Below are 27,740 nucleotides of genomic sequence, written 5' to 3'. Positions count from 1 at the left end.
GGAGCTGGAGGAGTTGTGCGCGGGGCGCGTATGCTGTCGACTTTCCCGATACCGCTCCTCGGTCAGGGCCCACGAAAGCCACGCTGAGCTTGAGGTCCATGGCGTTGCTGCTCAGCACCACAGTGCAACGCATAGGAGAGGTGATTCCGCAACGCAATTCATCACGAGTGGCGATGCATTCACCGCCGGACGAAGGATTTCTCCGCCCCCCCAAAAAACGGTCACGATCTCTCACGCAAGCCGCGGCATGCAACAATCCACGCTGGCTTCTCGGACAACGATTGTGTGTTGGAGGTGGAAGAGTGTTGGGGGGGGGGGGGGGGGGGCGGTAGTCTCGTGTTTGGTGCGCTCCGCGTCTCATTCCCCCGTCAGAGCCACCAACACCAGTGACGATTGTCTGAACCGGTCCTAGGCCGTCGGCTCAGTCCCCTTCACTCACGTATTCTCTCATTCCTCTCTCACTGCGCTACCTTCATCCTCTACCTGGAGCTACCTGGAGCTACCTGGGGCCTTACCCCCCACCCCCCCCCCCGCCCTGGGCATGCAACCCTCTTATTGGCCCGAAGCTGCCTGGAGACTACCCTGGAAGGCGCAGCTCACGTCTTCACCCTGAGATATCTCTAGAACGCAACCCACAAACAATAACACGAAATTAACGGGTTAAAGGTCATTTTTGTTCAACCAGGTGAGACTTCAAGAGACTTGGAGAGTATCATTTCATGCTATGACCAAAATAAAAGACTGACCAAAATTAACATTTTTTGTTTTATGGATTACTACCAATGCTGGTGGGAATTAAGAGTGTTCATCGCCTTCAGGTGTCGTCATCAACTCATTTCACCTCATTTTACACAAAATGCTTGAGGCGAGTCGTGAACACGTAGCTCTCTCGAAAGGTAAATATCGATGACGCACACCAGCGTGTACGCCAGAGCTGTTTCCGAGCACGCACGTGTTTGTGTTTTCGGGTGCGTCAACGGAGGAACGTCAAAAATGCCCTGACAAAAACACATTGTCGTGAGGTGCTTGCAAGTCTTTTTTGAGAGGGCGTTTGAAAGGGTCGGCGGGATCATGTGGAATGATTAAGTCTTCACTGACGGACAAGCCCGTTGAATGCTCTGGTTGGAGTTGACGAACAAGATTTTGCTCAAGGTAAGAGACTTTGACATCAGCAAATGTGAATAGTAGCATAATTTTATATTTCATCCAGCTTAACACGTAGTAGGCTTTTGTGACCAACATCATCCATAATAGGGGTTTATTGGGTTAGATCGCATAAATATAAATGTGTCGTTAAACCCGCCACCACCCGACACAAACAACTAGTAAGGGTTGTCACGTAAACAGAACGTGGCCAATTCGTCACTAGTACAGCACACCGGTGTGTTGGAGAGCCAAGCCACAACATTTACAATTTGAGTACGGCGTTTGTACTCAGATTGCCAGATTTGGCTGTCGCCTGATGAGGCTAGTTGTAATTACTGGCGAAACGTCGTCCTTATTGTAAATGTTGTGGCTTGGTTCTCCAACACACCAGTGTGCTGTACTAGTACACTATACTATACACTACACAATACACTACACTACTATACACTACACACTGGTGTGCTGTACTAGTGACGAATTGGCATGTTTCTGTTTACGTGACAGCCCTTACTAGTTGGCTGTGTCGGGTGGTGGCGGGTTTAACGACAGATTTATAAATACGCGATCTAACCCAAAAAAGAAACCTCTATTATGGATTTCATCCAGCTGTTGTACAAGTGCTCGCATGTTATCTCTATGTCGGTAAAATAAATATTAATATTTCACCTTTCTCTAGGAAGGCAATTGAAAAGAGTTGCTTTTTTAAACAAAATATAATTAACTGTATCATCAATACTTGGTGAACTGACACTACCAAATCATGTTTGTTTACGAGCCTGTTTGTCTTCGAGACAGTCTGGTCCCTTCACCTGATGAAGGCCGCTTGTGTTGTGGCCGAAACGTCGTGATTTTTTTTTTACCTACGTGACTTTACCGAATAGAACCAAAGAGTATGGATCCTTGCAGTCACGAAAGCTTCAAATCTAGAATGAATATGTATCCATTATGGGGGTCATATGGCTATGTAACTCGGTTAAGTTTTTCCTCTCGTGAAATCAATGAATTTGAGAGGTGAGGAGGTCTTTTTTGATTGAACGAATTCAGAAAAACAAATGTGGCCCATGATCAGCTTTAGATGATGCGCTCAGATTTTGCCATATAAACCCAAATTGTACCACAATTGCAATGTAAACTCTGGACAGCCGTGAAAGCAGATGGCCATCAAGACCGACCTATAGCTAATTATCACCATCAGCCATGATCTATTCACTGCTGGAGGAAGGCTTCCCCACATCGTCAGCACCATTGCATATCCTCAGTGGCCTCCTTAAAATGTAGTCCAATGAATGATTATTGATGTCACAATTGCTCTTTGCTCTCGTAGCAACATAAAAATATCGCGAAGTATTTTTGTCGTCAAAGGCTTAAGGTTATATGACATTTGCCGAAGACAAGTGCCACCAGAGATGCAAGAAGAAGAGGCCAAAATGACCCTAAAACTGTCGTTCCATTGCGAAGGCTTGATGTCATCAGAGGACACAGACTCGGTAAGATTCAAATGTATTCAAATAAAATAAAGACAATCACACACTTTGACTACAGTCATTCGCCTTGTTTCATTTTACTCGTGGCACTCCAAGTAAAGTTATACCGCTTCACCACCAAAGATAATATACTGTACGCAATAAATCAATACATAGGTGTTTAGGACATTCACCTGCAAGACCTACCTGCACTGATTATCATCATCAACTATAATCGATCCACTGCTGGATGAAGGCCTCCAAAAGCCGCCGTAATTTATCACAGTCCTGCAGCCAAATACAGTACTCTATGTAACTTCCAAGGACGATTGATTTATTGAATAGAACCTTATGGCGGTAACCCCGGGGTCCCATAGTACCCCGGCTCTCGCATAATGTCCGTGATGCAGTCATTTTTAGTCTGTTGATGGTTGGGCGATGCGGCAATCGACTCATCACGACGAGCTGCACACGACGAGCTGTACTCACGATGCACCACCACCACCACGGTGCGTGCGAGCGTTCAGGGTTTCGGCGCAATCGTCCTCGCTGCGTTTCGACATCGCGGAGTGTGGCACCGATTTCGGATTGATTGGTTACCCCAGTCGCGGAGTGAAGTAACACCCCTGGAAAAAATTGCGTCCCAGAAATTAAGTATTTAATTGCCTCGGCCCATTTTGTATTATTTGGTACCCCTGGGTACCGCGACAAGGATCAAATTGTGTGTTTTTTGTGTTTTGTGTAGGTATACACGTGTCACGATTCAGAGGAAGAGAGTTCAAGTGTGACCCACACCGGCCTCTGTCTTCAGTACTTAACTCAGAAAAAATGCACAAAAAACGCTGGTAAGCTCCCGTTATGCGGTGGTGGCTACGTAGCGCACGTGGCTGCCCGTAATCCAGTGCCGTGGAGGCAGCGGCGAGGGTTGGTGGATTACCGCACTAATGTTGTGAAACTCCCTTCACGTGGGCAACGACGAGGAGCCGTACCCCTGGCTCGCCATGAGAAGGCAGTGCATCAAGCGAACCAATCGCCATCTGTTTTCATCTGTACAGGGATAAAGGGGTTGCCCCCTCGCCCGTGTGGGTTTTTTCCAGGTGCTCCAGTGTCCTCCCACTTGTAGTATAATACATCTTATCATTCATTGGCTGAAAACATCCTACGACTCAGGTGTGACTTTCCTGAATAAATAAGTAAATCATTATTATTATGAGTTAAACCACATCAATACAATATGAATGATAAGGATATACCATTCACAGGGTGCTTAAATGCCTAAAAAACTCAAAACACCTTACATTACAACTCACCTCGACCATTCCATCACATCTCAACCAATCTAGCCTCTCAACCAATCCCCCAGTGGCAACTATCCCTACGCAGCATAAAGTGTATGCAGCACCGACCTGCAAACGTGGACCATAATTCTGGCGCGCAAGACCTACTCTTTTGCAGACAATATAAACGGGATCGTTAATGTCCACTGTGAGGCATTAAGGAGGGTGGCCACAGGTCTCGAACCACATACCTCAGCACCAAAGTGCTACCCCTCGGCCATGTCACTGGCCATATTCCAACGTGGTCTCAGTTGTTTAGCAACAAGGTTGTCTAACCAACTTGTACTCTCCTGTTGCAGGTTGCTCTGACTACCACTCAGAATTGCCTTACCTGTGGCAAATTCTTAAGGACGGGCAGTGGGAAAATCTCAGGCGGAATGAAGCAATTGAGCGAGCCTTCAGTAGGCCACAAAATCACAGCTATAGGCTCACGTCAACAGAAAGGTACCCAAACAGATGTAATCCAAGTTGTGTTCGAGTTAAGATTATGGTTAGAGTTAGAATGTATGGTTAAGATGCTACTGTCGGTTCAAAATTGAGTGACAGGGTATTTTTGAGCATTAGTTGTTAAGATAAAGATGTGGTTGTGTAGCCCAAGGGGGAGGTTAATGTGAGGGTTAAAACTTAAGGTAAGGGTTGACATTGATGTAAGGCTCAACTCTGACCTGGTGTTGTGCTTGTGGGGGGGGGGAGATAAGGCTTGTTTTCATGCAAGCGATTGGTTGAATTTCGGGTTTTCTTTGATTTGGTTAAAGACCAGGGATATCCATATTCTAGATTTGAAGCTTTCGTGACTGCAAGGATCCATACTCTTTGGTTCTGTTCGGTAAAGTCACGTAGGTAAAAAAGAAAATAACAAAAATCACGACGTTTCGGCCACAACACAAGTGGCCTTCATCAGGTGAAGGGACCGTGCTGTCATGAGGACAGCGTTGGAGTGAAAACAGCCAAGCCCAAGTCGCGTCCTTTAAGCTACGTGGGAGGAAACAAAACGCTTTGACAAAGGGATTCGCATACAAATGAGCACGATGTACGTAGGAGGTGCATGATGGACTAGCAGCGGGTGGGGACCATGACGGTCCGTCATGGTCCCCACCCGCGCCTGGTCCATCATGGTCCATCATGCACCTTCTACGTACATCGTGCTCATTTTTATGCGAATCCCTTTGTCAAAGCGTTTTGTTTCCTCCCACGCAGCTTAAAGGACGCGACCTGGACTTGGCTGTTTTCACTCCAACGCTGTCCTCATGACAGCACGGTCCCTTCACCTGATGAAGGCCACTTGTGTTGTGGCCGAAACGTCGTGATTTTTGTTATTTTAGTTTTTACCTACGTGACTTTACCGAACAGAACCAAAGAGTTTGATATTCATATTCTTGGGTCTTTCGGTAAAGTCACGTAGACAGGTTTAAAGAAAATAACAAAAATAACCAGGGATATTATGTTAACATAGACAATGTGACGCTTATTTAATTTTAATGTCTTTAGATTCACATTTTGCTACCTATTGGCATGCTCAAGACATGACAAAAAATAAGTTGAAGCTTTTGTCAATGCACTGCAGGATGAATTCCTCCGCAAAGCTGTGTCAGTCGTGCATGTTGTCGTTTGATCATGCTTCACCACGCTGGTCCAGTGCATGTTGGCGGGGCGAGTCTAGCACGGCTCAGATGTCACTCGCCACCCGTTGTTGGTCAAGGTTATCAATTTAACTCAGTCGGTGAAGGGGTACATCGACAGTGCGATAGCCACGCCGCCAACGCTCCGGCTGTACATGCACTCATTCTTACTTAGCGTGTGTAACGGTGAATTGGTCATTGCAATTGAAGCGCGCAGCGGCCTAGCTATCGAGTTTGTAGACGTTGCAGCTGCAGGTGAGCTGAGGCTTATGAAAAAGGGGAGAAATTTGAGAGGGGCACCCAATTGCAGCTCATTGCAAGGCCCATGGGTCACTGGAGGCCCCTGCTAGTCTTTATAGTGCAGCCCCTGACGTTCAGACCCCGACAATACACAAATGTGAAAACACCCCCCATCATCATCATCATCAACGTGCTGCTGTCAAACCCCAATGGTTTGAAATGTGTGGCAGCCCTCTCACTGATTATGTCTTATCGGCGAAAGTGCTCCCCCCCCCCCCCCTTTGGAAATTTGTGAAGAACACTGGCCTATTGCATTCCTCGCACCAGGGCCGATGTCACCCAACGCTACTTGTCTGACCTGCCATAACTGTTATGCCTGCTCCTGTAGTGATTCGCTCATCGGGTACCTGGACTTTGACACCATGAAGTGCTACGGTCCACAGACCGGGTCCGTCCGTCGCCTGTCAGTACCGTCAGTGGACCGCTGGGTCTGGTACTCCAAGGACAGTTATGAAGAATGGGTCAAATTTGGAGAAAAGGTGCGGAATGATTGTTGTTCATTTAAACGTGAACTCTTTGAGTGATCTTGGAGTAACGAAGTGCTGTGCCATGATTGTTCATGGCCCGCGCAATCAATGCACGCAACACAGCTACGAGCATTTGTCCAGTACTTTCTGACAACTAATTCACCTTTGGAAAAGTATAGTGGTTTTAAACACGTCAAAGCGATCTCATTCTGTTTTGGATAATGTCATCGTACGTGTTTTTTTTAGACCTTTAATTGAATTATGAAAGTGAATAAAAATAGACCGAAATATGAACAACATTCCAAGCACATCCGTATTCACAAAGCAAATGTGATCCATTTCCACAAAAGCACAAAAAAGAGGCACATGTAGAAAATTGCGTTCATTTCTGTCAGGGGTGGGGAACCTTTTTTCTGCCAAGGGCCATTTGGATATTTATAACATCATTCGCGGGCCATACAAAATTATCAACTTAAAAATTAGCCTGTTATGTTTGGTCAAACATTTAATTAACTCACCCCTAATGTGATGGCTGGAACTGATTCTTTTTAATGAGGCGTGTGGTGATGTTAGCTGGTATTGACGATGTTGCTACTGGCAACTGCTTTTCCAGGTTTGTTCCTAGATTTATTGAATTTCGAGTCCCGCCTGCAGTTGCCTTGGCAGGGCCAGAGGCCAAATTATTTCGCGGGGCCTCATACAGCCCGCGGGCCAGACGTTCCCCATCCCTGATTTATGTTACTGTTATTATTCTTCAGAATTCCTGGGGAATCACCACCGAGCTGACAAGTGCCGAGATTGAAGAGGTTTATTCCCACAAGCCTCGTGCCACAATTAAATACAAAGACAGCTTGCTGGACTTGACAGGTCAGTGGTAACTTCAAATCAACTATGGCCTCTCCCTTGACTTTACTCAAACTCTGCTGATGGGATTAAGTTCATCATCAGCGATTATCTACCCGCTGCTGAGTGAAGGCCTGCCTCAAGGCCCTCGACCTTTCTCATGCTCCTGCGATGCAACAGTTCATAGAGCGCCTGCACACGAGCCGATTTAATAAACCCATCTACAAAGTAAGCACCCACTCTTACATGTTCTTGCCTTTGGCTAAACACTCCGTCATTAGTCTCGTCCACCGGCTGTCATTCGTTTGAGTGACGAGTTCTGCCCAAGCCCACACTTATTTAATGCCCACATTGGCGTTTTCCAATTACGTCAAAAACGCGCATATCGACCAAGTATGAAGGGAGCCCTTGCAGTGACAGCAGTGATCGTGCCAAAATTAGAAACACACCATTGAGAGGTCGAACATATTCCCTTCTAGCAGCCGATTAGTGCGGTTATGATGCTTGCAGAGATGGATAAATATTGTATAGGGTTGTTGCCACGAGACCTACCTTGGAAACAGCCCCACGGCAACACGAGGCCAACCTTTCTGGGCCACCCAGAAGGGTCCTGGAGGCCCGTGACAAATGCCACGTGGAGGGTGGTGGTGGGCTTACCTAACCCTTATTCATTCGTGACAAAATAACAGGCCTGCTTTGGGGCTTACTTTTGTGTGAGGTCTGGCGTCCATTGCCAGCCAGCACGGTTGCGTGGACATGAGAGAATGCGATTCCGGTTTTTTTTTCCTCGCTGCAGAGATGCATCAATGCACAGCAAAATGGAAGCGGCCTATCAGGCGACGGCCAGAGTTTCAAAGAAGGGCAGAGGAGGTCAGCACAATGGTCACAAAGCAAAGGTGCTTGCAATGAAAAGGCAACCTTCACTTTAAATTTCGATTTAAAGCTTTCGTGACTGCAGGGATTCATTTTCTTGGTTCTTTCGGTAAAGTCACGTATTTCCATTCTACGTGACTTTACCGAAAGGACCAAGAAGATGAAACCTTCACTTTGTCCGTCACCTGGCCCGACTGTATTTCATGTAGTGTACCGTTTCAAAATGTATGTTTTGTTTGTTATTTAAGCTTTGCGGAAGAAGAAAAAATACCGCAGCTCTTCAAAGTCAGCTATGAGCAAGACTATACGGTAAGTTAAAACTTTTGCAATGTGTCACAATTTGTATGCACCGTCTTCATAGTCATGTCATCATCAGCAATTCGTTTTAACTCAGACGGAAGATACATTTCTTTCTTGATTTTAACAGATGTCAGTGCTGAACCAGTGCAGTCCTGAGTACAATACTGTGGCTGAAACCTTCCATAAAAAAATGTTCAAAACATATTTCACCATTTCCAGCATCAAAAGGGTAAACAACCCCGATCTCTGGGACATATACCAAAGGTAAATCGTCAGCATTGCCTTCAATTCGTAAGTAAGATCCTTTGTGCTGTGTTGCTGAAACCAGTTGTTATTTGAGCCCATTGGAATTCACTTGCCTTATGAACACAAATTGCATTGTACTGTATGATATGTTACATTACAGGTTTCCCTCTATGCGGTAGTAGATGCTTTCCAAAAAAGAGGGCGCACAAAGTGAAACCGCACGAGGAGGCAGCTGGCTGCCGAGTAGCGCACACAGTACACACACGCAGTACACACACGCAGTACACACACAGTACACACACACAGTACACACACACACAGTACACACACACGCAGTACACACGCAGTACACGCACACAGTACACACACACAGTACACACACACAACACACACACACAGTACACACACACACGCAGTACACACACGCAGTACACGCACAAAGTACACACACGCAGTACACACACACAGTACACACACACAGTACACGCACGCAGTACACGCACACAGTACACACACACGCAGTACACACACGCAGTACACGCACACAGTACACACACACACAGTACACACACGCAGTACACACACACGCAGTACACACACACAGTACACACACACAGTACACACACACAGTACACACACACACACAGTACATACACACAGTACACACACAGTACACACACACACAGTACACACACACACAGTACACACACGCATTACACACACACAGTACACACACGCAGTACACACACACGCAGCACACACACGCAGTACACACACACACAGTACACACACATAGTACACACACGCAGTACACACGCAGTACACACACACAGTACACACACACAGTACACACACGCAGTACACGCACGCAGTACACACACAATGTTGTCCCACGTTGGACCGCATAGCCGCACACGAGTGAATTCAAACCACATCGAGCGAATTTTGGATAGAAATAGGTGAGCCGCATTTACGCGAAACCGCACAAACCGGACCCGCGTAGAGCTCTATTGTTAGTGGCTGTGGGCCTTTGTCACTGAAACTAGCTGGGCAACTGGCTGAAATAGGATTTTCCGTGAGAACAGCGTGAACGTGACGGCGGCGGCTCTTATTTTACATTTCGCAGAGCGCCAACGGCACTCCACTTCTCGTGAAATCCCTCCGAGGGAAAACAGACGTCGGAAAGCGTTACAGAATTGAGGCAGTGTTACACGATGCTTTATCCGTATTTCGTGTAAAAGTATTCGTTGAATTTCTGTTAATGTGGGGTAATGAATCGTGTATTTGTTTGAAAAGATGTTTTTTTAAAAAAAAATCCCTAAATTATGTATTTTATGAATGCTTATAATACTGTAAAATTGGTAATGTTTTCCTAATTTTTTGCTTGGATTACTTGCAATGATGTCTACACTGTATTCGATATTAGCATCTGCAACGTAAACAGCCCCAATCTAATCTTGCCATAATCTCATTATATCTGTAAAGAAAGCCGACTGGACTGTATGCCTCACCTTCCATTTTAGCATTGGATATGAAACATAGAACACCTTACATCTGTAAAATAATCAGAGAGCTCAGTTTGTAAAATATAATATAATTCTGCTATGCAAAGAAGTGAGACCACCGCAAGCAAGCTTTTGAGTGAGCTTTTGGCTGGTAAGTGAGCTTTTGACCAACACTATGGTGTTGGTCAAAAGCTCACTTACCAACACTATGGTGTTGGTCAAAAGCTCACTTACCAGCCACCAATGCACTAACCCATCCTGCAACCAACTAGTCTGAGTATGTAACCAATTACACTTCGACCTACAGGAAAAAAGAAAAGATGGCAAGAGACAACGGCAAAGAGAACTTGAATGAACAGCGACTGTTTCACAAGACAAGACCAAACGCATTAAATTCCATCTGCCGCAGAAATTTTGACTCTCGCTACTCCAGGAATGTACTCCGGCTTGGCAGGGGTACGATTTTTTTCTCCCCATGTTTTTCCACAACTAATTGTATGGATATTTTTCAACAACAGCAGGTACATGAAAAACGGCGATGTCCGGAAGACCGGCCAAAGCAAACGTAACAATAGTACCCCCCCCCCAGTTATGATGTAGGAAAACAAAATAAAATCAAGATATGGTCGGGAAAATGAAATGAAGAGTGATAGCTGTAAAGCACAAGTATTGTCTACATTCCATTAGTGAAAATGTGCAGATTGAATGACCTCTTCTTGATTAATGTCGAAGTCTCCCATTCGATCTCTGATCTCCGGCAGCTGAGACAACGGTGCAGGTTTATTACGCAGCGGTATAATCGGGTAACACCACGGTTTGGTTTATCGGTATGTTACGTGCGATGGAAGTACAGTGTGGGCCACACAAGCGGGATGACCCACACTGTATTTCCATCGCGCGTGGTAGAGTAAGCCAAATACCCGATAGAGGGACTTCTCTAGATCTCGTTCTAGGGGAAGCCCTCCCTCCAGCAGTGGCATGAGCAAGGCATTCCAGAGCTAACCACGCCACTGATATCATCAATATATATGTCTATTTGATATCTGGGTTTGAATAAGTACAGGAAAATGGCAAATTCCATTGTGTAAGCACAAAAGTGCAGCAGAAAAACGTATTTAAAAATACAACATAATAAAGAATAAATGCTAAAATACTGTACGACAGGGATTATTGAAATTATAAAATATAAAAAGAAGAACCCTTTCGGATTTCTCAAATAAGTTATTTTTTGCTATGATGATCATGTAACATTTAAACCGATACTTTTAATTCCCAGAGCTGGGAATTTAGCCAACGTAAGAACTTGTTTTTGTGTTTAGTCTGTTGTCTTTTTCCCTGCACCTCCGATTGGCACAGTTGGTCCAGGCAATATTTGCAAACTCGGCTTAGGCATGGGTGGCAACCCAGATTCCTCCGACCTCTTGAGCCTCCTGGCCACCTGGGCCATTAAATATTTAAGGACACGATACGGTTGCCTACATTTGTGTTCATAAATGTGAAATCGTCACGCTATCAGTGTATTGAAAGCTCATGAAGTGGAATGGATATACTACAGGGTGGCCACAAAGTCCCTTTGCATGACGAAAATATAACATCCCAGGTGATGCCCTCCATTCTCGGCACAAAGCTGGATTTGTGTCAAACTTGTCCTTGACAGATTCTTCCACGTGGATGGCTGCGTACCGTAAAAGCAGTTCCGCACAGCCGTTTTGAGCTCCTCAATATTAGTCAATCTTACGTAGGTATAAAGCAATCTCCCTGATAATTCCCTCTGGGGAATGTTGTCAGGTCGGGGCTTCGGGGCGGTCACATCATCTTAGATCCTCTCCCAATCCATCATCCACTGAATTCCTGATTCAACTAATCCCAAATTGTAAGGGCATAACGTTCCGAATATAACAATATTTAATGGCAAGGAACTGCGTGGCCACCCTGTACATGTAACATAAACGTAATGTTTGTTCCACGTGTATGTGCGTGTCACACGAATGCTATTTCTCTTGTCATCCACAGCTGTTTATTTTTCGTGGAATCCCTACTATTCTCACACGTATTTCGAAAAACACCGCAATTCCACAGGGGGGCATGGCTGCATGTTCTTGGCCCGGGTCCTTGTTGGGAAGAGCTGTCCCCCGGAACGGATGCACCCATGTTTCCTTCACACGCCCTCCAAAGACGCATCCCTGGTGAACGTCTACGACAGTGCCGTCGACGACCTGAAAAATCCATTGATCTTCGCGATATTTTACTCTGATCAGATCTACCCAGAGTACATCATAAACTACTATTAAAACTGAATTACCAAACGTCATAAGGACGACGCCTTTTATTTTTCCACTGCAGAACTGAGCCGGATCAGGGCCGTGCCGAGCCAACCCGGTGGAGCTCAGGAGTCAGCAGGGCATATGTTTTTTTTTTTCCCCCACCGCAGAAGCCGTGACCGTCAGCATATTGCCGCCACCACACACGTAGCGAACGAGTCTGAACATTCAGAAGCTGCGTTTGATGTCAAGTCCAATGAACGCATCTCGTTTGGACCCGCCCCTGGCCTTGCTGTGGCCTCGAGCCTGAGTCAGATGTCCATTGAAGCCAGCGGAGCAAGGTTTGGTTCTGGCCAGGCTCGGCAAATAGCCAGTGGAAAAGTCAACTAAGCTGTGAGGGCTCCATGCTAGCTCAGCTTGGATGTGCCAGTGGAAAAGGGTACGAGGGATTAAACGTTTTGACATTTTATGCAATTTGTGAAGTTATAATACAAAAGGTGACTAAGGGAATGTCACCTTTCTCTTTCTCCATATACACCGTGTGCCGCCCCCCCCCCCCCCCCCCCCCCCCACAGACAATGTGGATTGAACTTGATTTTATCGTCACGAAGAAATACGGCAGTGCTAGGTGAGGGAGAATGCTGCGGCACCTGAACAGCCACATTATACCCCTTTTCCATTGGCATATCCGAGCCGAGCCGGCGCGTGGATGGATGGTTTTCCACTGGAAAGCAAAGACAGAACCAAACCATGATACGTTGACCTCACAAGGCGGCTGAATCGGGCTCGGGGCCAAACAGGGCCTGGCGTTCATTGCACGACGTCAATGAGTGTGCCATGAGGCCACAGCAACGCAGCATCACCGTGTCATCTAAATGCGTCTGGGACTCATTCATTGCGTATGAAGTCAATGACACGGTTCGGCTTCTGCAGGGAAAAAAACACGACCTGATGCCTCCTAAAGTCCAGTTGTGTATTGGAAAAGAAGAATTACTATTCACCGCAGCCCTCATGTCGGAATTGAACAAGCAGAGTTGGTAAAGGTCACATTGTCATTTTTTCAAAGTTGTATTTAGGTGAAAATACATTGAATGTTGTAACGTGATTACTTTTCCTGTTATTTCATAACCATCAAAGTTGTACGTGCATTCACATCTGTACGTTGAACTTCTTTCGCACCGTACATAGCCAACCGTGCTAATTGGAGGTGCATGCAATAAGTCTTGTAACAACGTGGGATTTCATCACTGATGCCAGCCACAATGCTCAACAGACCACATTAACTTTGTATTTAATCATGAAGGGAGTGGTTTGCATTGCAGCAAGCGCATTGCACTGTGAACTCGGCGACCCAAGATAAATTCCTGGCTGTGGAAAAGCATCAATAGCGGGTTATATCGTAACTGATTCTGGGCCATCTATTTTCCTGACCCTAACTGACCAGTGTGGTGAAGTATGGTCACACAATCACCATGGCGTGGGGAAACCTATATCTGTTTAACACGTAGGCTTTCGCGACCAATATTTTTCATAATAAACGTTTTTGGGTTAGATCGCGTTATTTATAAATGTGTCGTAACCCTCCACCACCCGACACGGCCAATCAGTAAAAACGTGTCACGTTGACAAAAGACAAATAATTCACTACTTTAGCCTACCGGTGTGTTGAAGAGTGAATCCACAACATTTACAATTTTTGAGTACGACGTTTCGCTGGTAATTACATCCAGCCTCATCGACCCAAGATAACTATTCTGGCAAATTGCCCGATGATGTTGGATGCAATTACCAGCGAAACGTCGTACTCAAAATTTTTAAATGTTGTGGATTCACTCTTCAACACACCGGTAGGCTAAAGTAGTGAACTATTTGTCTTTTGTCAACGTGACACTTTTTTACTGATTGGCCGTGTCGGGTGGTGGAGGGTTACGACATATTTATAAATAACGCGATCTAACCCAAAAACGTTTATTATGAAACATATATCTGGCTAGTCGATTGATGATGGGTTGTCCATTATTTGTATTACTATCTTAATAAATCACCACCCACAAAAAAGGTAATAACTTTTAGAAAATGTGTTTATGCTATTGTTTATTTTAAAAAACTATATAAATGCAAACAAAAAATCGCAACTGTTCTTTAATTCTATGATGAATTTTACATAACACTTTAAAGGTTTTCATTTGATTTGTTTGGCCTCGATGTAAATTTAAAATCGCAGTGTGTAAAGTTTTAACTTTTTGTTAATTGGACGTGCTTATTTTTTTTTATTTGCTGGAGCAATTGATAAACTTGGATGAATAAAATACACTGGGTAAAGCTGAAGTTTTCCTGTCAGGAATGAATTCATACATTAAACAATAATGTGGTACAGCAATACCCCCGGTTTACGTCATGGATGCGTTCCTGAAAGGTGCGACAACGAATATCGAAACGACGTCAGTCAAAGCGATTTACAGGGAAGGTGGAGGCGAAGGCTGAGAGGCAATGGATAGGAGGAAGGACGGATGACGATGAAGCTGTCAGCGACGTAAGTGTGAGGTTGAGGCGACGCTAATCAGGTAGTCGTGTTAATAAAGCGACGACGTATTTGCAAAATGCAAAATGCACATTGACAATTAACATTTTAATTACTTTTACAAGGAATAAACACCGAAGGTATTTACAATGTCATATTTACACTGTAGTGACATTTCAAACAATGCCACGATACAGTTTATTCCTCGTCACTTTCCATCACCAATCAAGTTGGAGGCGGGCAGGGGAGATTTTCTGAAGGGCTTGAAGAATTTATATTTGTGTTTTAAATAAATCATCTGATGAACGAGTAGAGTAATAATCCGGTCATACTTGCAGATTTTTAATAAAATTACCATGGCAGCGAAGTTATTTAAAAAAATATTTAGCCCCTGTGCTAAGACCAGCATACACAGTTTATATAATTATCTGCCTTAATTATCGAGGAAGTATGTAGCAATTTAAATCAACAGTGACATGGAGACAGAGAGACAGAAGGAGACGGATACAGTAAAACTGCCCATATGCTTTGGTTCTTTCGGTAAAGTCACGCAGGTATAAAATAAAATAAATCACGACGTTTCGGGTGCAACACAATCGTCCATCATCAGGTGGGAAAGCATGGTCTGCTGCTGAGGCAGACTGTTTTAAAAGGTTTGAAATGGGTGTAGCTCAAGGGTTATAAAGAAGTGGCCGGTGCTAGTGATGTTAATGTGAGAAATTAGCATGTAACTAATATAGAAGAGCGGCCTCTTAGACGAGGGCACGGAAGTGGCTATGTTTATGTGAGAGATTCCTGCGGTCACGAAAGCTTCAAATCAAAACTGCCCATGTTCAGGATTTGACTTTGCAGTCCCGTAAGTTCATAATATAAGATCCAAAATACATTTCATGATACAGTCTTAAGCATCATAAATCCAATACTCGAATTGTAATGTCATCGATGATATAATCTTCCTGCTTAGAGTACAGTGAGGGAAAAAGTATTTGATCCCCTGCTGATTTTGTACGTTTGCCCACTGACAAAGAAATGATCAGTCTATAATTTTAATGGTAGGGTTATTTGAAGAGTGAGAGACAGAATAACAACAACAAAATCCAGAAAAACGCATGTCAAAAATGTTATAAACTGATTTGCATTTTAATGAGGGAAATAAGGGGATCAAATACTTTTTCCCCTCACTGTATGTATTGCTCTGACTCTCCGTGTCTATGTGTCACTGTGTTGTTCTCCGTGTATATGTCTCTCCGTATACGTCTCCTTCTGTCTCTCTGTCTCCATGTATATCTCTCTTTATCCTATACCTGAGTGTGTGTAGCTTCCATGTCTCTGTATTTGTGTTTGTTTATAAATGTTTCTGAGTCTCTTTCCATGTCTCTCTGCATCTCTCTCCTCCTCGTTCTCCGTGTCTCTTCCCATGTATCTCTCCCCAAACTCTCCCCCCCTCCCCATATCTGTCTCTCCTCACATGTTTGCACCTAACTGCACGAGTCTATGGGTCTGTGTGAAAATCTATGGGTCTCTATGCAAGTCACCGGTGACCAGGCTGAGGCCATCAACTCGTCACATTTCAGAACCCGGTTTAATTAGGGTTGGACGGTTCAAGCCAGGATTCGAACTCAGGTGTTCCGACCCCATGTCGTGACCCTCTGCACGTCACGCAGCTGCCTCTGTGGGTGAAACGCAAACAAGGCTGAGTCTGTAAAGTCCTTGGAGTGAGTGCACCGAATGTTGACACCACCGCCATAGAAACGGCCACCCAAACGTGACGCGTTGTGATAGGAGCTGGGGTTGAGGTCGAGGGAAGGCTCACATCTATCTTCACGCCACTGCAGAAGGTAAGGCTTTTTCAAATGTTCTATTCACTCATGGAATACACTCGCGTGAACATGCAGCGGTGTGTGTGTAGAGCGCAATGGGGAGCGGTGGTGTAGCGGTTAGCGCGCTGCGCCACGAACCCAGAGCTGCAAGTTTGATTCCTACTCACAGCCAACACCGGTGATGATTACCTGAACCGGGCCTCTCCTAGGTCGACTCAGCGTCAATTGAGTACCTAGTGCAGTGTAACAAAAAAAACACATTGCCACTAGGGAGACAAAGGCGGCCGGGCGTGGTTCTGGCCACCCACCCCCTTGTTTGCCGTGCCGGCCTTCAGAGGTGCTCGCTAACAGCACTTGCCCCTACAGTCTGTTAAGGCTCTACTTGGGATTTTTGTCTTAATAGTTTTTGCGTGTATGTGGGGAGCAAAGTGGGATCAGTAGCGTAGTTCAATTCCCGCTCAAGGCCAAGACCACTAAGGATTATCTCAACCGGTCCTGGGCCTCCCCTAGGTAGACTCAGCCTCAAATGAGTACACGGTGAGGTATGTAAACATCGTCACTGGGGAGACAGAGGCGGTCGGGCGTGGTGTTGGTCACCAACCCCCTTGTGTGCCATCCTGCCCTTCATAGGTGCTAACGGCACTTGCCCCAACAGTCTGGTAAAGGTTATACGAGGGATCTTTACCTTTGTCTTTGTTGTATTGGGGAGGGGGGGGTGTGGCGAGGCTATAAGGTGAATCGTTTTATTTGTGTGAACAGGAGTGGTGGATTCATTTTTTTCCGCCTGAGGACGACCGCTTGTGTTGCGATCGAAGCGTCGTGATATATATTTTTTTATATTTTTTCTACCTACTTGACTTTACCGAAAGAACCAAATAGTGTGGAGTGGCGAGTTATAACTTCTTCTCCACCCATCTTCACGGCTGCTCGCTTACAGCACTTGCTTCATGCCATACGGGGGGGGGGGGGGGGGTCTGTGTGTGTGTCTTTGTGTTTGTGCGTCTTTGTGTGTGTGCCTTTGTGTTTGTGTGTCTTTGTGTTTGTGTCTTTGTGTGCCTTTGTGTTTGTGTGTCTTTGTTTGTGTGTGTGTCTTTGTTCGTGTGTCTTTGTGTATGTGTCTTTGTTTGTGTGTCTTTGTTCGTGTGTCTTTGTGTGTGTGCGTGTGTGTGCCGAACATCAGCTATGTCAACCGGGAGAGCTCGCGGGAGCCAGCGCCTCACCGAGTACGAGATCCAGCAGCTGGTGCAGAGGCTGACCCAGCCACGGGCAGCACGTGGGTGAGTGTCCTCGTGCCGAGATCCAAAGGACGCGGTTGGCCATGCACGTGCGGCTGCCAGCAATTCCCCCGCACCGCGGAGGCGAGGGTTTGTGAATCGTACAAATTGAACCTTACGGCGGGGACCCCGGAGTCCCGAATAAACGGAAGTCAACATCGTAATTAATTTATTTACTTTTGGCGACTCCGTACCACCGCGCACATAAACGCCGCGACCCGCCTGGCGCGTCTTCCAAGCGCAGCAGCGAGGACGAATTCGCAGAAGAAACAAAACTTTGAAACTTTGATGAGCGCATCGTGTAGAGCTCGTCGAGAGGTATAGATCGAAATGTCGTTCGCCTTCAACAGACGTAAAATGACGTCGCAACTCAGTTTATGCGAGAGCCGGGGGCTTATGGGACCCCGGGGTCCTGCCATAAAGTTCAATTGTCGCGCGACTCCCATTCACGTGGGCCAGATGGCGGTACGGCCGGCGTGTGGACTAATCCCCGTATGTTCCATCTGGCTACTCGTCCGGTTTCCATCCACACGTTTAATTGACCGATATCACGTGGCCATACAGAGGACTGCATGGCTGGAGGGTGCTCACAGGCTGGTTGCCGCGTGTCTGCGGATTGTCCGCGTCTCTGAAATTTAAGGCAACTGCGCGCGTTATAAATGTGTAACTTTATCTCGAGTTGCTACCATGGACAGCGCCGACTCGGGGTTGACTGGGGTAGGTGGTGATTAGCAACCTCCCACTCGAGCCAAATTAAGTTTGCAGAAGTTTTATTTGGTATTTCCCCCCACCCCCCCCCCCCCCGCGAAAAAAAGTCATGCCGATTTTTCTCGCACAGAAGGGCAACACCTCGTGTTAGTAGAGAGTGGCCCATGGAATCGGATCTCACAGAGCTACCTCTTGAGCTACCTTCAAGTGACCACTGGACAACACAAGGTCCCCCTGCTCAAGAAAGCACAAATACATGCCCGTCTGAAGTTTGCCAATGAACATCTGAATGATTCAGAGGACAACTGGGTGAAAGTGTTGTGATCAGATGAGACCAAAATGGAGCTCTTTGGCATCAACTCAACTCGCCGTGTTTGGAGGAGGAGGAATGCTGCCTATGACCGCAAGAACACCATGCCCACCGTCAAACATAGTGGTGGATACATTATGCTTTGGGGGTGTTTTTCTGCTAAGGGAACAGGACAACTTCACCGCATCAAAGGGACGATGGACGGGGCCATGTACCGTAAAATCTTGGGTGAGAACCTCCTTCCCTCAGTCAGGGCATTGAAAATGGGTCGTGGATGGGTATTCCAGCATGACAATGACCCAAAACACACGGCCAAAGCAACAAAGGAGTGGCTCAAGAAGAAGCACATTAAGGTCCTGGAGTGGCCTAGCCAGTTTCCAGACCTTAATCCCATAGAAAATCTGTGGAGGGAGCTGAAGGTTCGAGTTGCCAAACGTCAGCCTCGAAACCTTAATGACTTGGAGAAGATCTGCAAAGAGGAGTGGGACAAAATCCCTCCTGAGATGTGTGCAAACCTGGTGGCCAACTACAAGAAACGTCTGACCTCTGTGATTGCCAAAAAGGGTTTTGCCACCAAGTACTAAGTCATGTTTTGCAGAGGGGTCAAATACTTATTTCCCTCATTAAAATGCAAATCTATTTTTAACATTTTGACATGCGTTTTTCTGGATTTTATTGTTGTTATTCTGTCTCACTGTTCAAATAAACCTACCATTAAAATTATAGACTGATCATATCTTTGTCAGTGGGCAAACGTACAAAATCAGCAGGGGATCAAATACTTTTTTTCCCTCACTCTATGATAGCACTGTAAGGTTCGTTGCAAGGTAGTTAAATCAATATTCTAATATTCAGAATCATACAAATCAAGTGCCTAACCGATTTAATGTACACTGTAAAAGCACGTTGTACAGTTGTTGGTGAACGGACAGAGACCACCGACTCCCCGCACTTCAGAATTCAGTTAAATCACAGGCGGGGCTTGAATTTGTACTCTGCGTCTCAGTGATCGCCCCTCAGCCAGACGGCCACCTCCATGAAGTTTCCTTTAAATATCAGCTGCTTATGCACGTACTGCACGTTGAACTTCTTTCGCACCATACGTAGCCAACCGCGCTAATCGGAGGTGCCGGGAGCAAGGGGACATCAAACTAAACGCACGCAAAAAGCAACCGCAAAGACATGCGTTCTCAATTCTAGATTTCAATAGTGGATGGCTCAGACGGCTTCCTGAAACGAACAATCTCTCTCTGCCGGCTTGTCACCGTCCCCCCTCCACCCTCAACGTAGACCGCGAGACGGTGCCACGAGCACCACCACCACCACCACTACTACCACCACAAGAAAGTGCCTCCCCCACCGGGCTCCAAGCCACCTTGAGCCCGAGCAACTGGAGGCGCTAACGACGCGGCTCAGCCAGGGAGCGTCCCAGCGTGCTCCCGACGCGATGAGGATGCTGCCTCGGCGTGAGCGACAGATCATGGGGCTACTCGCGTCGTACGCTTGGCGCGGATGGAATTGACTTTCATAATATAGGGGGTGGATTTTTTGGGGGGGTGGATTTTTTTTGGGGGGGGGGTCGTAAATATATCAATGTGTCGCTAAACCCCCGCCACCACCAAGAACACAGCCAGTTAGTAAGGTTTGTCACGTAAACAGAACATGCTAAATCGTTACGAGTACAGCATAATACAGGTTTTTTTTGGTTGAGTTAGATCGCGTAAATATGTGTCGTTAAACCCCGCCGCCACCCCGAACACCGCCACTTAGTAATGTTTGTCACGTAAACAGAACATGCCAATTCGTTACGAGTACGGCACCACCGGTTGTGTGTTGGGAGAGCAAATCTACAAGTTTTACAATGCGAGTACGACGTTTCGCCAGTAATTACAACTAGCATCATCAGACGACAGCCAGATGTGTGGAGAACTCCTCCTGCAAGGCGGTGGGCCCCTCTGGGCGGGGTAGCTTTGGGCTAACAAAACGGCGACGGTGGTGGCGTTACTTAGCGGGCCTTGATTTCAAACCAGAAGCTGTCCTGGGCTGAGTTCTGGAAAACGATATACTCACTCCCTCCCTCTGTCAACTGGACCCCAACTGGTACGTAACTGTAAAGTAAATATCTACAATGGAACAGCACTTCAAACGTGATTGCGGTTTAACCTCGGTCGCTTACCATCAACGTGAGAATCCCAAGGACACCCCACACGTATCGTCCACGTGCCTGACTGGTGCTTTCTATCAGAGAATCAGGGCAATGCCCTTAGGGCAGATGCAGAGTCTGGCTGAAGTGTTTGTTTCGTTTTTCAATCCTGGGAGCCGAATCCGACCGGCTCCCAAATTTCGGCTTCACCGCCCGAGAGGCGGTGCCGTGAACATGCCAGCGACGTAAATTCTAGCGATGCTCCCCGAGTAATACTTAATGTCGACGATGATGGTGATGATGGTGCTGATGATGATGATGTCGTTGTTGCTGTTCATGATGTTAATAAAAATAAAAACAAACCGACGGTGGTTTGAACGCCCATGAGTGAGTTCATGTCAATCGGCGAAGCGGTGGCCACAAGACACCCAGTCCCAGATGCATGGATGGCATCTTCAGCAGGGGGCCAAGACGCTCAATAAGGGGAAGGGGGGAAGGGGGGAGGAATTTATTTTGTAATTGCATTTTTAAAATGTACTAGTCGATATATACAGGGTGCTTTAAAAAAATGTTCACACTTATATGTGATTATCGTTTTTAATGGAAAAAGAACGGATAATACACTGAAACATGATAAAAAAAAATGTGATGTTAATAGCTTCAAAAAGTCAGTCTCCCACTTGTTCGCCATCGTTGTCAACACGTGGCCTGGGATCGTCTCCAGGTGGTCTCCAAAGCCCGGAGGCAGCAGCACATTTCTTGAGGCACCCTGTATTAAGTACTTCACGAGCAAGTAACACAAATATTTCTGAAACAAATTAAGTGAGCAACGATAACCGTGAAATAATTGAAAACGGACAAAACGATTATCGTGAGAATTTATATCGTACGACGTATCGTGGTGTGGATATATGCTGACACTCTCTCATCACTGCCGGATTATCCAAGTAGCAAAAGTAGCTACATGTGTCGTAGCTACATGTGTAGTAGCTACATGTGTAGAAGCTACGGGCCCCGCACTTTCAAGGGCCCCGCGCTAAACGCTTTCAAGCTATAAATTCCGGTTCAGTGATTCTGCACTTGCTCTATTACTATAGTACTATACTGCCTTCAACTTTTATGAACGACTGGGTGTTTAAGGTTAGCGATTTGTCGTATTATCTGGCTGTATAGCAAAATAAAAAATCCAATTACTTTACAAATTAAAAATGTGTTTTTTTTTATTTAGGGCCCCTTTATAACAGATACTACAGGCCCCGCACTAGCTTAATCCGGCACTCTCTCATCCCACACAGTCACGTGCATGGGTGCAGCACCTATAAAGGCCGGCACGGCGCACGAGGGGGTGGGTGGCCAACACCACGCCCGGCCGCCTTTGTCTCCCCAGTGAACAGGTCCCTGCAGGGTGGGCTCTGCGCTGTCTATTGCTGATTTTACACCCAACAGCACGAGATTTCACTTCGTTAAAGTATTGAAAGGGGACGGACGGACACATTAATATATTGCAGGCTGGTACACTCAGTTTACAACTTCGTTCCTACCAGTATAATGTTTACACATCGCACCAGGTACTCATTTGAGGCTGAGTCGATCTAGGGGAAGCCCAGGACCGGTTCAGATAATCGTCACTGGTGTTGGCCGTGACCGGGAATCGAACCCGGGTCGTCGAGTTCATAGCGCAGCGCGCTAACCGCTACACCACCGCTCCCCACACACAACACGCACTGACACACACACACAGCAAGGCACCCCAACATCCCGTGTGTACCCGCCGGGGAAGAAGGAATCTCGATCCCGGCTGGTACCAGCAGAGGGCGCTGTTTACATCTCAACGCCAGCACAGAAAGTAGGGGCACAAAAGGAATAATGCTGGTAGGAACCTCCTGGTTACACCAGCCCACAGGGGATTATTGTGTCCGTCCGTCCGTCGTGCATCCAAAAATGGAGGGGTGGGGCTAGGTGGAGAGGGGAGGGTGGGGAGGGGCTGGGTGGGGAGGGGCTGATCACCCCGTGGTGCCCTTATAAAACTCAACGTTTAACCTACTCACGCCGGCTTGTGCCCGCCCTCACAGTCGGGCATATTTGCGGAATACACCACGTGGTGCCGCCATTGACCCTGGCCATTGACCGAGCAACCCAACGTTCCTACCAGCTCCCTCCGCAGGAGAATGTGTTTCACAAGGGACGCCTTTCGTGGAATCGTCGGCATCGTGGTTCGAGAAACAAAAAATGCCACTGTGGTCCTGGGATCAGGTCGATCACTGGAAGTGATGGTGTCCATCGCAGACGGCTCTCCACCTTTCGCGATCTATGACGTCACGTTTTTGGACCGATCCGAAACAATTCGCTCCTCGGACCGATCCGAAATGTCGCATACGTGCACCGTTTTCTGTGATTTTTTTCTTCTTCCTTAAGATGCATCCAAGAATCGACGACGCATCTCTAACCGCATGTTTTACTAGGTACGGGTACCCACCAATAAGAGGTGGGTGCCACCTTTGTCTCCTGTGACATGAGAGTCAATTTAGAAGCAAAAAATAAATTACATTGCGTCACCTTGTAGATGATTAAATTGGCGGTCAATTTTTTTTTTACCATCAGCATCACCAGTCACCACCACTAAGCAGGGGCGGAGCCACAAGGGGGGCTGGGGGGGAGCTCAGCCCCCCCTGAAATTTTGGGAAAGTCGGTAATCGGGATAACCGGATATCCGGCTGCTGCAAAATGCTGGCTGCCACCTTGTGCTGCCCTGCAGGCTGCCACCTTGTGCTGCCACCTTGTGCTGCCCTGCAGGCTGCCACCTTGTGCTGCCCTGCAGGCTGCCACCTTGTGCTGCCCTGCAGGCTGCCACCTTGTGCTGCCCTGCAGGCTGCCACCTTGTGCTGCCCTGCAGGCTGCCACCTTGTGCTGCCCTGCAGGCTGCCACCTTGTGCTGCCACCTTGTGCTGCCCTGCAGGCTGCCACCTTGTGCTGCCCTGCAGGCTGCTTGAGCGGCAGCCTTTCGAACTTATCGAACTTATTAGCCACATCAGCGGCTCCGACCTATTAATAAACTCCGCGTTCAAATCCAATAAAATGTGTTTTATACATTTGTGGCGCCCATTGGAAAACATAAACACTGGATATCTCAGAATATTGAAGTCAAAATCCTGGCTCCGCCCCTGCCACTGAGGCGGCTATTGCAGGGCGGTGGTGTCAATGCACAGGGCCTTAATCCAGCAAACTGTGGTGGCGAGGGTTGGTGGTTCACACGCAATTTCGCGAAACTCTCTTCTCGCTGGGCGCCGAGGAGGTGCCATACCCTGGCTTGCCAGTAGATGGTGGTACAGCAAGTGTGCAATTATCTTCATCTGTTCCATCTGTAATGGGATAGAGTTGTTACCCACCCTCGCAAGGTGTGGGTTTTCTCCAGGTGCTCCGGTTTTCTTCGAAAATGTACAAACGCTATTTGTCTAAAACCATATCCGTGCATTACCAATTGTTAAACGTTGTGAGATGCAATCTGCATGAATGCCGCTCTAGAAAACTAATAAATTATCATAATCATCGGGATGGGCGCTGGAGTGCCGCACACAGAGGTTGTGGTATATGTTGGCCGACCAGTCCCTCCAAAGGGCTACCGCAGTTGATATGAGAATGTGGTATCCTCATGAGGTGAGTGGTCCAACAGAGGACTCGTATGGACAAACAGCGATAGGAACGTGAAGAACACGTGCACCCCTGCAATTTTATGCATGTTGAACTTCTTTCGCACCGTACGCAGCCAACCGTGCTAATCGCAGGTGCGGGGAAGGACAACAAACCAAACACAATAAAGCAGTACTAAAGAAATTAGTTTTAAATCCAGATTTAAAAGTGCATAGCTGCGGTGGCTTCCTAATATCGGAAGGGAAGAGCGTTCCAGACGGCCCGCAGAAGCGCATCTGAAAGCGCGCGATGCGATGACCACCGTCTTTTGTTCGATGGCCAGCAGCCAATAGCCGCTGCTGCGAGGACGGTCGGAGTTCGCGTGATCATTGATGCTTCTTGACGAGATCAGCGCGGTCTTGTGATTCATTTGTGGCGAGCACTTTTGTGTGTAACGAGCGCGACCTTTGACTTGCACGCTCACCCCACTGCTGACGAAAGAGGCTCTGTTAACGGGAGCTCTGGAGACCCTTCCAGAGTGTATTTGGTCGACTCATTCAGGCCGGATAGACGTCTTGGAAAAGGTGTGAGCAAACCACGCTTTGCCACGTGAAAACAATGCATCCTCTGTAGCTCCTTTGCACGAGTCGTGCCAAGGCAATTTACATTCCGGAGTAGGAAAGCGTGCACATAAGAAAGTAAACCTTCAACTTTTAATTGAAAACATTAAGTATTAAAAAAAGAGAAAAAAAGTATTTCAAGTTACCTTTTTGTTTTAAAAGTTATCCATAGCATTTGGCAATAAATTAAATGTCGGGAAAAATATAAATGCAATTAATCTTCAGACTTAAAAAACATTGATGGAGTCCTAATTTGTCTTACAGAAATGAAAGAGCGACACTGCTTTTGCAGTGATACACACGCATAGAGAACCCACACTCAGCAGGATTCTTAACAGGCGACGTTTCGGACAACGGCCCTTGATCTCTCTATGATAAAGAGTTATTGTGCAAAGGGTTGCCTGTTATAGGTTTTTTTTCTTGTAGGGTCAGTGTTATGAACATATGCGTTGAGGCTTTATTCGATGAACTTCATAAATGAGCTGTTTGGTTTGGGTTATTCAATTTAAATTGACATCCAAGTAATAATCTGGCAGATGGAAACGAAGACGATGGATGAGGGATACAGGGACTCCTCTACTTACGAACACTCGACTTACGAATTTTCAGATATACGAACAGACCTGTCCGTATGCCCAGTTACCTGTTCAGACCGAGAGTCATAAGTCCAACCGCCGCGCAATTGATGGCGGTGGTGGCATCTCCATCTGCAGAACGTGAAGAACCAGTGGCATATACATCTGCAGAACGTGAAGAACCAGTGGCATCTACAGCCACAGAACGTGAAGAACCAGTGGCATCTACATATGCAGAACGTGAAGAAGCAGTGGCATCTACATCTGCAGAACGTGAAGAACCAGTGGCATCTACATCTGCAGAACGTGAAGAACCAGTGTCATCTACATCTGCAGAACGTGAAGAACCAGTGGCATCTATATCTGCAGAACGTGAAGAACCAGTGACATCTACATCTGCAGAACGTAAAGAACCAGTGGCATCTACATCTGCAGAACGTGAATAACCAGTGGCATCTACATCTGCACAACGTGAAGAAGCAGTGCCATCTACATCTGCAGACCATGAAGAACCAGTGGCATCTTCATCTGCAGAACTTGAACAACCAGTGCCATCTACATCTGCAGAGCATGAAGAACCAGTGGCATCTTCATCTGCAGAACTTGAAGAACCAGTGCCATCTATATCTGCAGACCATGAAGAATCAGTGGCATCTTCATCTGCAGACCATGAAGAATCAGTGGCATCTACATCTGCAGAATCGACTTACGAACAGTACCTCTGGAACCTAACTCGTTCGTAAGTAGAGGAGTCCCTGTATAACGAACAACGGCGTCTCAGCGAGAATAATAAAACTGCCAATGCGGTCAAAGAACCATCACGACCCACGCCGCGTGGAGTAGCCTCGATCTAGCAGTGGATCGACGGACGGGCTGTACATGCACATGTGCACTCACAAAAGTTGCATTTGTAAAAGGCGGACCTTTCTGAACGCTGCTGCAACTCTGGGATCAGTGCCCTTCAGGAAGGAGAGAGAGAGAGAGAAAAAAAAAGAAATCCTCGCGGTCTGAGAAACAAAAAATGTCATTGTCACCTTCATGCCAAATACTCAGGCCACATCTTAGCGCAGCCGTGACGAGTGGATCTGCCCGGCGACTTGACGCGTTACGGTGGTGCCACATCATCACTCAGGCGAGCCTCGCTTGAGGAAATATTTAAAGCCTCCGTATTAATTGGAGGCATTCCGGGTTGTTTGGTTTCAACTCAGAATCCGAGCAGGGGTTGAGGGTGGATCCAAGCGTGCTTGGACGAGTGACCACTATGCAGGCCAGGTTTGTTCATTCTGGGTTTCACCGCCCATAATATAATTTCTTTCTCGGTTGTAGCGAATTCAAGGTCTCTGCCCAGCCATAAATTGAATGCACACAACAACAAAAAAACCCCATCACATAAAATCCCACAACTGGATTGGGTTTTTTTTTATCTCTCTCTCAAATTAAGCATTTGAGCTGATATTTGACGCACACCCATTATTTTTCTCTCGTAATTCCACGACTTCTTGAGCTCCCTGAGGCTCCTAAAGCTTTCTCCTTGGGGTTGCATTGACCTCGTGCGCACACCATCGGAACCACTTTGACAGGGGTTCGGGTTTGAAGTCTCGGGAGGCTCCGACGAGGGAAGTGCCAGGGTGGCGATTCTCTCTCTCGTGCAAATATTTGCCGTGTCCGAGACAAATATTTACCACCCCCCCCCCCCCCCCCCGTGCAAGCAGAGAGAGAAAAAAATATATAAATTAACGGCTTTCTGCAGTTGATCCTCTTTCGTACAAACACACAGACACA

At 46.7% G+C, this 27,740-nt stretch overlaps 1 protein-coding gene across 2 annotated transcripts; it reads left to right on the top strand.

The window, feature by feature from the left end:
* Window positions 1-950: 950 nt before the first annotated feature.
* LOC116950209 (protein mono-ADP-ribosyltransferase PARP12-like) lies at window positions 951-12,919 on the top strand. 2 transcript variants are annotated; one of them, XM_032967818.2, is made up of 11 exons: window positions 951-1,152; window positions 2,509-2,633; window positions 3,355-3,454; window positions 4,246-4,390; window positions 6,194-6,344; window positions 7,091-7,199; window positions 7,972-8,071; window positions 8,297-8,357; window positions 8,476-8,612; window positions 10,407-10,555; window positions 12,113-12,919. In XM_032967818.2, exons 2-11 carry the CDS (start codon window positions 2,553-2,555, stop codon window positions 12,388-12,390), a joined length of 1,311 nt encoding a protein of 436 aa, XP_032823709.2. In that variant the 5' UTR covers window positions 951-1,152; window positions 2,509-2,552; the 3' UTR covers window positions 12,391-12,919. The 2 variants fall into 2 exon arrangements, with proteins under 2 accessions (XP_032823709.2, XP_075928738.1); XM_076072623.1 differs by lacking the exon at window positions 951-1,152 and having other exon boundaries at window positions 1,697-2,633.
* The last annotated feature ends 14,821 nt before the right edge of the window (window positions 12,920-27,740 follow it).

This window comes from Petromyzon marinus, chromosome 38 (genome assembly GCF_048934315.1).
Source record: "Petromyzon marinus isolate PM22_M1 ecotype Great Lakes invasive population chromosome 38, UKy_Petmar_22M1.pri1.0, whole genome shotgun sequence".
NCBI classification, from domain to species: domain Eukaryota; kingdom Metazoa; phylum Chordata; class Hyperoartia; order Petromyzontiformes; family Petromyzontidae; genus Petromyzon; species Petromyzon marinus.
This window is presented reverse-complemented; position numbering and strand designations above follow the sequence as displayed.

What these genes read in the sequence shown, in the direction of transcription:
- LOC116950209 (XM_076072623.1), top strand. Translation starts at nt 2,433, where the DNA reads ATGATTATTGATGTCACAATTGCTCTTTGCTCTCGTAGCAACATAAAA. An exon ending in CAGCTTGCTGGACTTGACAG is followed by an intron (nt 7,200 to 7,971) that starts GTCAGTGGTAAC and finishes TCCTCGCTGCAG; the next exon opens with AGATGCATCAATGCACAGCA. An exon ending in CTCTGGGACATATACCAAAG is followed by an intron (nt 8,613 to 10,406) that starts GTAAATCGTCAG and finishes TTCGACCTACAG; the next exon opens with GAAAAAAGAAAAGATGGCAA.